Source organism: Globicephala melas, chromosome 6, assembly GCF_963455315.2.
Source record: "Globicephala melas chromosome 6, mGloMel1.2, whole genome shotgun sequence".
Lineage (NCBI taxonomy): Eukaryota > Metazoa > Chordata > Mammalia > Artiodactyla > Delphinidae > Globicephala > Globicephala melas.
The window spans coordinates 20652793-20665918 of record NC_083319.1 but is presented as its reverse complement, the minus strand read 5'-3'; the positions used below and the strand labels follow the sequence as shown (position 1 = coordinate 20665918).

The window sequence follows — 13126 nt, the reverse complement described above, 5'->3', positions numbered from 1 at the left end:
ACAGGTTTTCCTGTGACTTCCATCTTCTTGGCTTGGGCCTGGCTTTCCAGGGGGTGGTCCATGGATGCCAACAGATCAGTTTCCAGGCAAGAGGTGAAGAGGAGAGGGATGAGGTCTTCAGGCTGTGGAGTCAGACGGGCTGCATCCATGTTTCAACTCTGTTTCCTCCCTCCTGGTCCTGAGACCTAGGCCAAATTACATTTTTTTCTCTGAGCTTTAGTTTTCTCTTATAAAATGGGAATGCTAAGTCTTCACGGAGTTGTCCCAGGGCTTCAAGAAGATTGCAGCGTGTTGACAGCTCTGTGCCCACAGTAGTGATCCTGTCATAGAATGAGACCCAGGAGGGCCAGACAGAGCTGGCGTGGCCTCGGGCCTGTCATTGTGCTGCTGTGTGGCTAAGCTGAGGCTGGCCAGAGCGCATGCTGCCTATCACAGGGGTGACAGTCCTTATGTTACTCCTCGCCTCACCTGTCATTCCTCCCTCTTGTACACTGAGTGATTTCTGCTGTGTATAGGACTGTCTGAACCAGACAGACCTGAGAGATGGTCCACTCGGCCACCATCATCTTATGGATGGGCTGCCTGAAGTCTAGAGAGGAAAAGATCCCCCAGGCTTTTCCTGCGGGTCATCCCCTGAAGCCGGCCCCTTGTGCTGGGTTGAGTTGTCTCACAGTGCCCTCTGCTGCCAGACCCCCGCCTTGCCGGCTGCTCCCTGGAGGTCTGGCAGAGCAGATCCACGGGCCTGTGTCTGTCCTTTTCCTGGAAGCCGGAGGAGCTCCAAGAGTATCTGTGTCTCAGCCCACGCCGCCGCCCTTGAATTTCACCCCAGCCTGGCCTGGCTTGGCCCAGGATCACGGGTCATGCTTTGACAGTGAGGAGAAGAGGCTGCGGCCCCTCCCTGGCTGTGCTTCATTCTCCCCTCCTGCAGGAAACTGGCTCGGGCAGAGGCTGTCAGCCGAGGGTGCCAGCCCTACTGCACTAAGCTTACCACCTAGGCTGCAGGTCAGACAAGAGGTGCCTTCCAGCTCCAAGACGTGATGATACCTTCTAGCCTCCTATTTTTAAAAAGCCTAAAGGACTATTTCCTCTGTCGAAACAAATAAGTGTAGTGTTTAGCTCCAGTGTTTCTACAAGGTTCCTTGGGGTCTGCCAGGATAGTCTGGGTCAGAGAGAGCGGCCAGGCATGGCCAGGTGGCCCCAGAAGTCAGATCAGGACCAATAGGAGAAATCAGGTGAGGCCCTGCTCACGGAAGAGCCCTCAGTCATGGGTGGGCTCTGGAGCCAGACCTGAAATGCTCTGCCACTGGCCAGCTCAGAGAGCCCAGGCACGTTACTGGACTCCTCTGGGCCTCAGTTTCCTTAGCTGTAAACTGGGGGCAATAAACAGCAAATAGCCCTTAGAATTGTTGAGAAGGTTAAATTACAGTATGATATGGTACCTTAGCACACTGCCTGGCATAGAGTCAGTAACAGCAATAACCACCGTAGCTTATAGTCATTGAGCACTTCCAGTACCGGGCACTTTCGCATGTGTTCATTAATCCTCATAACGGCCCTATGAGGTAGGTCCAGTTATTGTCCTCATCTTACAAGTAAAGAAACTGAGGCACAGAGAAGGGATGTAATTTGGCTAAGGTCAATTAGCTAATAAGTGACTGAGCTAGGATTCAAATCCAGGCAGTTTAGTTTTTTATTATTATTGTTTTTTAAAGTAAATTTATTTTATCTTTGGTTGTGTTGGGTCTTCGTTGCTGCACGTGGGCTTTCTCTATTTGCGGCGAGCGGGGGCTTCTCTTCTTTGGGGTGTGGGGGCTTCTCATTGCAGTGGTTTCTCTTGTTGCAGAGCACAGCACGCGGGCTTCAGTGGTTGTGGCACATGGGCTCAGTAGTTGCGGCTTGCGGGCTTAATTGCTCCACGGCATGTGGGATCTTCCTGGACCAGGGCTCGAACCTGTGACCCCTGCGTTGACAGGCGGATTCTTAACCACTGCGCCACCAGGGAAGCCCCTCAAATCCAGGCAGTTTAGCAGTTAACTCTTAACCATGACTGTTATTATAGTTATAATTACAATATGAATTATAATTATTCTTCCAGTCCCTGGAGGTGGCCGGGGGGCTGGGCAGGCTCCAGGGATTTCTGTCTGGAGTGAAGGGAGGGCTGAGTGGTTCTGGGTTCGCCTCCATTCGCCTTTCAGCAGGGAGGGCCATGGAGCAGAGCAGGCAGTGGGGAGCAGATGGGAAGGAGAGGCCCCTTTGCGTGCTGGGCCCTGGGCAGGCCTTGCTGCAGCTCTTGGAGACAGGAGGCTTGGGAGCCACTCTGAGGCTGGAAGCCAGAACCCTGACTCTCTGTCTCAGTTTCTTCTCTTCCTGGCACACAGCACCCCTTGGTGTGTGGGTTTCGCTAGCCGCTTTGGGGGCCGACTCCCAGGGCCAGAGTTCCCTGGCCCCTCTGTCAGGCTGATTGGTGAGGGCCCGACCCTGGAGGTGACCCCCTCCCAGCAGTGGAAGGAAGAGCCCATTTCCCAGCAGTGCAGAGGCTGGGGGTGCCGGGCGGGGCGGGAGTGGTCCCCAGGCCCATTGTGTGGGGCCGATAAAGTGCGGAAGCTGAGGTTAAATGGGAGGAAGCCCAGTGCTGGCGGCCCTTTCCCACGGATGGGGGCTTCAGGCACGGCCCAGCCAGCCCAGCACAACTGTGACCTGTGTGTGTGGGGTGACAGTGACAGCGTCCACTGGGCTGTGAATGCTGGCGGTCCCCGATTACTGAGGGCGCCCTGTGTGCCAGGTTGGGCCTTGGGGGCCCAGCCTTTATCCTGGTGAATCTCTCAACAGCGGGTTGGGTGGCCGTCACCATGCCTCTGCTAGAGCTAAAGAAGCTGAAGCTGAGAGGCCAGGAAACGTCTCCAAAGTCAGTGGCAGCAGGATCTGTACCCAGGCCTGGCTGCAAGCTGTGGGTCCGGAATCCCACACCACAGATGGGCGCGCGCCTGTGAGCGCACGCACGCGCGCTTACAACCTTGGTAGGGCCGCGCTCTCAGGAAGGAGGCAGCATTTCCCCTGAGTCTTTCATTGAAGACATTCAAAATGTGCCCCATCCTCTGCATTTAACTAGCAGCGTCCTCTGGCGGAGAAACACAGGCCCTGAATTCAGACAGACCTAGATTCCAGCTGTCACTTAAAGGCTGTCACTTAACTCCTTGGGCAGGTGACTTAACTTCTCTGAGGTTCTGTTTACTTTATGGACTGACTCTGAAGATTAATGAGATAGTGTCTGGATAATGCCCATTCTGAGGTCTGGCCTATAGCATGAGCTCCATGAATGAAGCTATAATTCATTCATCCATCCATCCATCCGTGGGTGGTTGCACCACTGAGGCTGGTAGCTCCCCCTGCTGGCTATATCTGGATTAAGGCCACTTTTCTTGCCAGAATTGAGAACGCAGTATTTTAAGGTTTAGCCATCTCCTTTATTTTACAAATGAGGAAACTGAGGCCCACGGTATGGCTCATGAGGAGTCCAAGCTGCGATTCACATCTGGGGGCCTTCTGTCTCATTTTAGGACATAGTGTCCAAGCCCAGCCTACCCTTAGCTCTACCTCCTCCAATATCTCAGAGCATTTCCTGTACTCCCGCTCTGGAGTGGCACTGTGGAGGCCCTGGTTTCCCCTGGAGGAGGCTGGGCACACAAAGGCAGGGCGACAGAGGGCGGGCGGCCCCAGTAGAGCTGGTGGGAGCCTGGAGTGGTCTGGAGGAGGCGAGGAGTAGCAGACTGGGAGGAGGTAGAGACTGGGCAGAAGAGGAGAGAGTGTTCCAGGAAGGGGGCACAGCACAGGAAAAGGCAAGCAGGTGGGGGTGGGCTCAATGGAGCCCCGGGGAATAAAGTTGCAGGCCTTGGATCAAGCAGCGAGGCCTTCAAGACACATCATTCCCAGCCTGCTTTCCCTCTCCCTTGATTCATTCATTCATTTAACAAGTATTTCTTGAGCTCCTAACATATACCAGGCCCAGTCAAGGTGACCTAGACAGAGGTGAAGGCAGACAGAGCCCCTGCTCTGGGGAACTCACAGTCCAGTAGAGGAGACAGATTTGGAAGAGGCCATGTTGGTTATAGTGGGGACCTCACAAGGGGTGAAGGGGGCACACCCTTGGTCTAGGGGCCAAGGAGGGCTTCCCAGGTGAGGAGGCATTTAAGCAGCTTACCCGAGGTCAGGTCTTTCCTGAGGCTGGGTCTTAGGAGGAAAGGGAGGTGGGAGAGTCCTAAAAGCATCCCTCATGGAAGGAATAGCACATGCAAAGCCCGAGGTGAGGGGACCGGGCTGTGAAGACTTTCCTCTGACTAGAGGGCAGTTTGAAGAGGTTGCTGGAGTAGGGGTCGGGCTCTCCAGAGAGATAACCAAAGGAGTTGTAACTGAGGTTATCCTAAGATGGTAGACCCTGCATGTCATGTCAGGGAGTTTGGACATTATCTCGAGGGTACTCGGGAACCATGGAAAGCTTTAAGGCAAGAGAGGTGCTCTCCTGTGTGATAATTTACTTAACACACTGCTGACCAATCCCAGGTCTCTTTAAAACCTCAGAATCCTGAGTTGGTTAGTCATTATGATCTCCATTTTGAAATTAAAAGCACTAGAGGCTCAGAGAGGGACAGCAATTGGCTAAGTCACACAGTAGAATCTTCACTGAAGCTTCCTCTCTGGCCTGCCCTACTGCCATGAATGCTGTGTTTCTGGTTTCTCCCGCACAAGTTGTGTATCAGGAGGAGACTGCTTTGGGTGGAGGCTCTGCTAAGCCAGCCACACTCCATGGACAGACTGCTCCCTGTAGTGGGGTCTCCCCCCCTCCCCTCTTCTTCAAGGGGTGGGAGCATGGAGGTGGGAGTGGTTTGTAGGAGCTGCTGGATCCCTGAGCCTCTCTTTGCTCAGGAAGCAGCCCCTGGGTACCCAGACTGCAACGTGTCTGTGTTTTCTCTGCAGATGAGCGGGGCTGACACAGCTGGGGACGATGATGATGCCTCCCGGAAGAGAAAGAGCAAAAACCTGTACGTTGGAAAGATCCCTGGTCCTCACCCTAGTGATCGGGGCGGGCGGGTGGGGGGCGCTCCCTGCACCCCCCTTCGTCCTCTGCCCTCTGGCTTATTCCCCATGCCCAGTGGCCTAGGGGTAGAGGTGGAGAGAAGGGGCTGAACCCAGTCCTGCCCGAGACAGACACCCGTGAACAACGGGATCTTGGGACTTAGCAGCGGCCCCAGGGTAAGGTCACCAGGGTCCTAACCACCCAGCACTGCCCTCAGCATCCACTCAGAGTGAGGCAAGGTGCTGATTTAGTATCTGGAAGCCACAGGGAACGAAGCAGAAGCAACCAACCAAGTGGCCCTGGCCCTGTCCAGCTGCTAAGCCAAGCAGTGGCCAAGTGGCCACGACAAGTTCTTTGCTCCCTCTGAGGAAGGGCTGACAGATGGTCATGGGATTCCCCTTTCTCTCTCGAGCTCTTGCATGCTAGCAGTCTTGGGCGTTGCCAGAAGGGGGTGCTGCTGGCTCAGAGAGCAGATCCGGTACCTTCCTGGCCACTCCCCTCTCCCCCCTACCCCGCTCCCGCGACCATTTATACTTTCGATTCGATTCGGAGGTTAGAGGTGCTCATTCATTAACAGAGCGTGAGTGGGTTCTTCTCGGGTCTCTTTGTACCTCGGGCCCTGGAGACTGCGGGGGTGCAGGGATGGGAGGAGGCAGTGAGGCACCTGGTGGCCCACAGAGGGAACCCCCTCCCTCCAGGTCCTGTAGTGCCCACCATTATGCACCAGTTGGGCTGGTGTGTGTGTGTGTGTGTGTGTGTGTGTGTGTGTGTGTGTGTGTGTGTGTGTGTGTGTGTGTGTGTGTGTGTGTGTGTGTGTGTGTGTGTGTGTGTGTGTGTGTGTGTGTGTGTGTGTGTGTCCTTCCCAGGTGCCTCCTGCAACCTTCTTCCCCGACCAGTTGGGCTGGTGTGTGTGTGTGTGTGTGTGTGTGTGTGTGTGTGTGTGTGTGTGTGTGTGTGTGTGTCCTTCCCAGGTGCCTCCTGCAACCTTCTTCCCCGACCAGTTGGGCTGGTGTGTGTGTGTGTGTGTGTGTGTGTGTGTGTGTGTGTGTGTGTGTGTGTGTCCTTCCCAGGTGCCTCCTGCAACCTTCTTCCCCGACCTCAACCTTGGCTGGGGTCCACTCCCTAGAAACTCTTTCCCCAGCTTCCCCTGCCCTCTCCAGTTTCCTGCAGCAACTGTAGGCTTCTCTCACTCTGCAGCCAGGAGCAGTCACACTTTCTAGGGAAGGTAAAATGCACAAACAAAAATAATTCTTTGCACCAACCATCCGGTCCAGGCAGCATCAGAGCTGCCGTGGGTGGTGCTTCCGGGGGTGGAGCAGTGGAGGGCAGCAGAGGGTGGACATCCAGGGTGCTGGAGCTGCCCTGTTGCACCAACTCTAGCCTTCTTTCAAAGTGGGCGCTGCCCTTTGACTGCCTGAAGTTCACATTCTTAAAAGCTTAGTCAAGGACTCTTAGAATCTGGGATGATAATAAAAATAACTCCTGTTTATTGTGCTAGGCACTATTCTGTGTGCATTACTTATATTATCTAATTTAACCTTTACCATAATTTTTATTTTACATTTCTTTTTTCTTATTTACTCTATTTTGCAGGTGAGTAAACTGAGGCAGAAAGAGGTTACTTGTCCAAGGTCACAAAGCAAGGAAGTGGTAGAGTTGAGATCTGAAACCTGGCATGTTGGCTCTAAAAGTATATATAAATATACATATATTTTAAAATTTATTTATTCAGAGCCTGTTATAATTAATTAATTAATTAATTAATTAATTTTTTGGTCTCGCCGTGCTGCTTATGGGATCTTAGTTCCCTGACCAGGGATTTAACCCAGGCCCCCTGCAGTGGAAGCATGGAGTCCTAACCGCTGGACCACCAGGGAATTCCCATGGAGCCTGTTATTTTTAAGCTTGGCGCAGAACACCCTGCAGGAGGTCCACAGCACCCCAGCTAAGTAGCCTTTGAGCCTCTAGTGACAGGAGTCCATTCCCCAGAGGGCACTCATTCCATCTTTTCATGGCTCTGATTGGAGGAAAGTGTTCCTTTAGCTTCCTCTTGTGGGTCTCTGTTCTGCTCTCTGGGCCCACATGGGGACACATGAGGCACCTCTGAGCTCTGCCATCCTTTCCTGAGTTGCCCGTGTGGACTTCCGAGGACCTCTCCAGCTGTGCCCTGCAGCTGTGAGTCTGCCCAGCTGTGCATGTGGGAGGAAAGGCTTGTCTGGGCAGGGGCTTCAGCCTCCTCCAGCCACAGGGAAACACAGTGGTCTCTGAGCCAGCAAGGAGCCCAGGTGGATGGCGGCAGCCTGCAGGCTGGACCTCAGGCAAGCTTCTGCTCCCTGGGAGCGGGCCAGGAGCAGGGCCTCTGAGACAGAGCACTGTGCCCCAGGAGGCCAGGCTCTCTCACTCCTAGCCACGCCAGGGCTCTCCGAGGGCCTTGATCCTCACCAGAGGGCTGCCAGTCCCTGGACTCCTTGGCCTTATCTCATTGGCTTGGAATCTGCTAGAGCAGGATCCCAATCTCTAATCAGCTGTCCCAGACCCTCAGGACAAGTATGAATTCGGCCTGAGCACTTTTGCCCCAGGCACTGCGCTAAAGCTTTCTGTGCATTTTCTCCTTGCCTCAAAACAACCCCCTCAGATGGTAGGTACTATTATCACCTGTGTTTAACAGATGAGAAAATTTGACATTCAGAGAGGTTAGGTAACTTGACAAAGGGCACACAGTTGGTAACTGCTGGAGCTGGGATTTGAACCCAAGACTGTCTTGCTGCAGCACTGTGGCTTTTAACCTCCACCCTGGACCACTTTCCTTCATTAAACAGGGTGTCCCATAGGTCTTAGTGCCCTTTGAAGCTTGAATAACTTCAGAAGTATGCTCCCAACTTATAAAACACATTTGAAAGTTCAATTATTCAAATTTCTTTTACACTTATTTAGCTTTGTGATTTTGATAACACATTCTTAATTTTACGCATTTAATTTTTGGTTAAGTCAGCATTTTTCATCTGTAAGAAGAACAGAGATCAAAAATTAAAACAAAAAATGTATTACTCAAAAGTCATAAGGCTAAATATGCAGGAAAAAATTAATTCCTTTCAAATGACGTTTTTGAGAGTTTACAGGATTTGTACTTTTGACGTTATTTATTCAAGCTTAAAACTACTGAAACTTTGTGGGACATTCTGCATGTTCATGGATGGATGTATCCAAAGCCAACGACAGGCTGAGCTGTCTTCTGGCAGGAACTATTCTCTAGGAGGTGCCCAGAGTAGGGCTCTAGGGACCAGGGGGAGGCTAACATGAGCATGAGACACTTAACCCCTTTCTCGCCAGCAGCTTGCCCAGGGCTGAAATCTGCCTGGGGGAATGGCAGGGCTAAAAATGGTTCTTGGCTAAAAATAGACAGTCCTGCCACCCAGGTGGGCAGAGCCTCCCCCTCCCTCCTGCCTTCCCTCCCAGCAATTTGCTGACTTGTTTTCTCCTCCTTCCCAGGGAGCTGCCATGGCAACGGGGAGGCCAGTCACAAATAATGGGTCTGGCTTCCTGCCTGGGCGGGCCCCAGAGGCCGCCCCTTACAGACACATGCCCCTTTCACAGGCTCCCTCTCAGGGTTGGCCAGGAGGGATATTTTTTTTCTGCTCCGGCCCTGGTCCCTCCCATTTCCTGGCTCCTCCTGTGTGAGTCCTAGCCCAGCCTGTGCCTGGGAGTCCAGTCCTCCAGCTGGAATCCCAGCGAGCGCTCGGCTACAGCCCGCACCGTTGCTGCCTGGGACTCGGGTTGGGAACAGGAGCCTAGGGTGCTCCCAGCAGACCGTCCCAGGCAACAAGGTGGGGGGCCCTACAGCGATGCTCCGAGGCATGTACCTCACGCGGAACGGGAACCTCCAGAGGCGGCACACCATGAAGGAGTAGGTGCCCCTCACCCCAGCCTTCACCCTCCCGACCCTGAATTTGCGGTGGCCGAGTGTGCCAGGCTGACCGACCCCGTTTTCTGCTTCTGTCTCCAGAGCCAAGGACATGAAGAACAAGCTGGGCATCTTCAGGCGGCGGAACGAATCCCCTGGGGCCCAGGCAGCGGGCAAGGCAGACAAAGTGACGAAGTCATTCAAGTAGGTCCTCTCTGGCCCCCCTGGGCCCCCCTCAGACACTTACTGGTCCCTGTGGGAGCAGGGCTAGCAGTGGGGTTAGGAGAGAAGGCTGTTGACTTGATCCGGCTCTGGGGCAATGCAGACTCTCGTAGTGGGAGCCTGGTACCCGGCATAAGCAGCCCTCATGGGGAGATGCTGTCCTGGGAAGGATGACCAGGGAGGGGCAGAGGTGGGGATAGAAGTGATGCCGGCCCCAAGAAAGGGGGTGGGCCCCCTCCTGGGCTCCCCAACCGGGCTAAGCTACTCTGTGGGCCAAGGCAGCTGACAGAGGTCACCTAGCCCTAGCCGCCCCGCTTCCCTCACTGTGCCCCTTGCCTCACCCCTCAGGCCCACCTCAGAGGAAGCACTCAAGTGGGGCGAGTCCTTGGAGAAGCTGCTGGTCCACAAATGTAAGTGGGGGCCAGCTGGCCTGTTCCCTCCCTGTGTCTCTCCCCCCTCCTCCTTTCCTCCTCTCCCAGGCCCAGAGAGTGCGTCTGGCTCTGCAGAGGTTACCTTTCCCTTTTCCCTGGGCCCAGTTAGGTGTCCCTACCATTGGGAAAGGCCGAGGCCCTTGGGCTGGCCTTGGAGCCGGCTCCTGCCAGCCCCTCCCTGTCCATGGGAGCTGGCACTGCCTGCCAGAGGCCGTTGGGACCTGTGTGCTCAGACCCATATTCCCAGAATAACAATAAACATTTCCATGTACTGAGGGCTTACACTGGGCCAAATGCACCTGCCATCTCGTGGGTGGGAACCCCTCATCCTCACAGGGCTCCAGGAAATAAGGCTGGTGATCCCCATTTGACAGATGAGGAAACTGAGGCACAGATGGGGAGTGACCTGGCTAAGGCCCACAAAGAGGCAATGGCAGTGGTGGGACCATATCCCAGGGTTCCTGGCTCTCATGAGTGGGTCAGTTTACTAAGATCCCAGCAGCTGCACCTGAGAGGCCCCAGGAGGGTAAGCTGGGGCCTGAGGACAGGAAGGGCTGGTTTGGCCTCTCACCCCAGGATCTGGGCTTCTCCTACAGATGGGCTAGCGGTGTTCCAAGCCTTCCTCCGCACTGAGTTTAGCGAGGAGAACCTGGAATTCTGGCTGGCATGCGAGGACTTCAAGAAGGTCAAGTCACAGTCCAAGATGGCGGCCAAGGCCAAGAAGATCTTTGCTGAGTACATCGCGATCCAGGCGTGCAAGGAGGTGGGGCTTTGCGCTGGGCCCTCGGGCCCCCATCCCCATGCCCATGGGGTGCCTGGAAGCCTCAGAGAGGAGCTCGGGAAGGGGAAGGGCCAGAGTGACTCTAGGGACCATGTGCCAGGTTGAAGAGGAAGCAGGCTGGGGCCCCGGGAAGAACGGAATCCTGACTGATAACAGAAATGGCCACTGTTGACGTGCTGCTGGGTGCCAGGCACGTGCTAAGCCCTTCACGTATGAGCTCTCACATTTAACCCTCATGACAACGTGTAAAATAGGTTTTAATACTATTTTCATTTTAAAAATGAGGAGACAGTCTCAGAGAGCCTAACAGGTATTGGGTGCTTCCTGTGTGCCAGCTGTGTCTGTTTAATATGGACAATCATGCTTAATTTTCACAACTCTTTGAGGAGTGTACTATTTTTTTTTAATTTTTAAAATTAATTTTATTTATTTATTTATTGGCTGCGTTGGGTCTTTGTTGCGGTGCACGGGCTTCTTATCGCGGTGGCTTCTCTTGTTGTGGAGCACGGGCTCTAGGCCCGTGGGCTTCAGTGGTTGCAGCATGCAGGCTCAGTAGTTGCGGCACGTGGGCTCTAGGACGCATGGGCTTCAGTAGTTGTGGTGCAGAGGCTTAGTCGCTCCGCGGCATGTGGGATCTTCGCGGACCAGGGGTCAAACCCGTGTCCCCTACGTTGGCAGGCGGATTCTTAGCCACTGCGCCACCAGGGAAGTCTGAGGAATGTACTGTTGCGCTACCCTATACATAAGACGTTTGAGGCTCAGAGCGCTTAAGTGATTTGCTTAAGGCCACACACCTAGATGTGGCACTACTGGGATTTGAACTTGGGCAGCCTGACCCTAGATGCAGTGATTTCGGGCCCTATAAACTCTACTACCCCTACAATAAGTGACCGAGCCAGGACTTGATTCCGCTAACCTGCGGGCCTCCCGTCTGAACCTTAAGATGTGGAGCAGAAGGACTTGGGGGTGAGAGGCTGGGCAGGTCCTGTCCTGGCCCCTGGCCCCTAGGAGCAGCTTCTTGCAGGCAGCCTTGACCATGTCACCCTCTGCCTCCCAGGTAAACCTGGACTCGTACACACGGGAGCACACCAAGGACAACCTGCAGAGCGTCACGCGGGGCTGCTTCGACCTGGCGCAGAAGCGCATCTTCGGGCTCATGGAGAAGGACTCGTACCCACGCTTCCTCCGCTCAGACCTCTACCTGGACCTCATTAACCAGAAGAAGATGAGTCCCCCGCTTTAGGGGCCACTGGGGTAGAGCTCAGCGTTCACACCAGGCGGGCTGGGCCCCTCCCCACCTGCCTCCCTACCCCCTGCGACAGAGGAGGCAAGTGAGCCCCCAGAGGCTGTGTCCGGACAGACAGACGGACATTTGGATGAGAGGCCTGGACCAAGAGAGGCCCAGGCCACTGGAGGAGTAGAGGGACTGGCCCCGTTGGGCCCCCACTGCCCTGGTACGAGGGGGCCCAAGGGCCCTGGCAGGTTAGGGGCCCTGGCTGAGCCAGACCTGGAGCTGCTGCTTCCTGCTGCGGAGACTTCGCAATGACCAAGTTCCTTAAAGAACTGGTTGATGGGCAGGGGGCCGAGGCCTGGGCCCTGGGGCTCTCCGGGGGGGGTCACTCAGACTCACAGCTCAGACCCCCGCCTTGAGTTTTATTTATTTAAGCAGCAGTCGGATGCTTGGCACCTCGTCCTGTAATAGGAAACCTTTGCCTCATCAGTTTTCCTAATTTACAAGTGCAATATTTTAACCAACGCCTTGTGAAAAGCCACCTTGCGAAGAAGGTGGGCACCATTTTCCGGTTTCAGGGGATCTGCTGGTCCCGAGCCCCAGTGGCGGGTAGCTGGGCCTGCTGGACTGACAAGGCCCAGAGGGGCGGGGGCTGCAGTCTGACCTCACACCAAAATCCAGCACCCCTGAGTGAGGGGTCCCCCGGGGCCTCTGGGAAAGCATGGCACCCTCAGACCACACAGCGGCCGAGTTCAGGAGCAAATAAAAGCCCTGTGTTATTTTTTGTTCTTGACCCTTTCTGTGTGTTCCTGGTTTCAAGGCTTCCCAGGGTGACTGGGGCTGGGACGGTTGCTGGGTGGGCTGTCAATCCAGCTTCTTCTCCTCTCTTGCCATCCCTGACAACCGCCTCCTCTGTGCCAGGTGCTCTGCCAGGCTTGTTCTACTTACCATCTCATCTTCACTGCGAGCCTGGGAGGTGGGGGTTATCCCTGTTTTACACATGAGGCAGGTGAAGCCCAGGCAGGTAAGGTGACTTGTCTAAGGTCACACAGCCGGCAAGTGGCAGAGACCGGGTTCAGCCTAAGCCCACCTGGCTGCAAAGCCTGCTCTCTGGATTGTCGTCCTCTACCAGCTACTGGATGGAGTCCTAGCTGGGCTGCTAACTGGCTCCGTGACCTTCAGCAAGTTCCTTCACTTCTCTGCCCTGCCACACCCTGAGATTCTAGTGGAACTTTCAGGTAGCACAGGGATGATTGGTGGAGGTGGATGGGGCCAGAATCTCAGGCAGGTTGGCAGCTGCAGGCAGGCAGGCTCATGGAGGCCTTTAGGACAGAGGAAGAGCTGGGGAGGTCGGGCTGGGGGGTAGGGTTCCCAGAGAGTCCCTCTGTGGCCCTGGGGCAGACTTCCCCCTCTGTGCCTAACAGGAGATACAAATTTAGGAAAGGCCTTGTTCGAAGCCACAGTTCAGAGGAGGCCCTGGACCCTCTCA

General features: G+C 54.9%; 1 protein-coding gene across 11 annotated transcripts in view; it reads left to right on the top strand.

Annotated features, from left to right (window-relative positions):
• Window positions 1-12430, top strand: part of RGS3 (regulator of G protein signaling 3) — a 143342-nt gene extending 130912 nt beyond the window's left edge. For 10 of the 11 annotated variants that reach the window (XM_060300577.1, XM_060300578.2, XM_060300579.2 and 7 more), the window contains 5 exons: window positions 4972-5036; window positions 9075-9176; window positions 9543-9604; window positions 10222-10388; window positions 11464-12430. In XM_060300577.1, coding sequence (XP_060156560.1) covers window positions 4972-5036; window positions 9075-9176; window positions 9543-9604; window positions 10222-10388; window positions 11464-11649 — 582 coding nt within the window. In that variant the 3' untranslated portion in view covers window positions 11650-12430. Of the gene's footprint in view, window positions 1-4971; window positions 5037-8773; window positions 8976-9074; window positions 9177-9542; window positions 9605-10221; window positions 10389-11463 lie in introns of those variants that run through there. The other variant, XM_030858944.3, reaches the window with a different exon arrangement.
• Window positions 12431-13126: the final 696 nt, after the last annotated feature.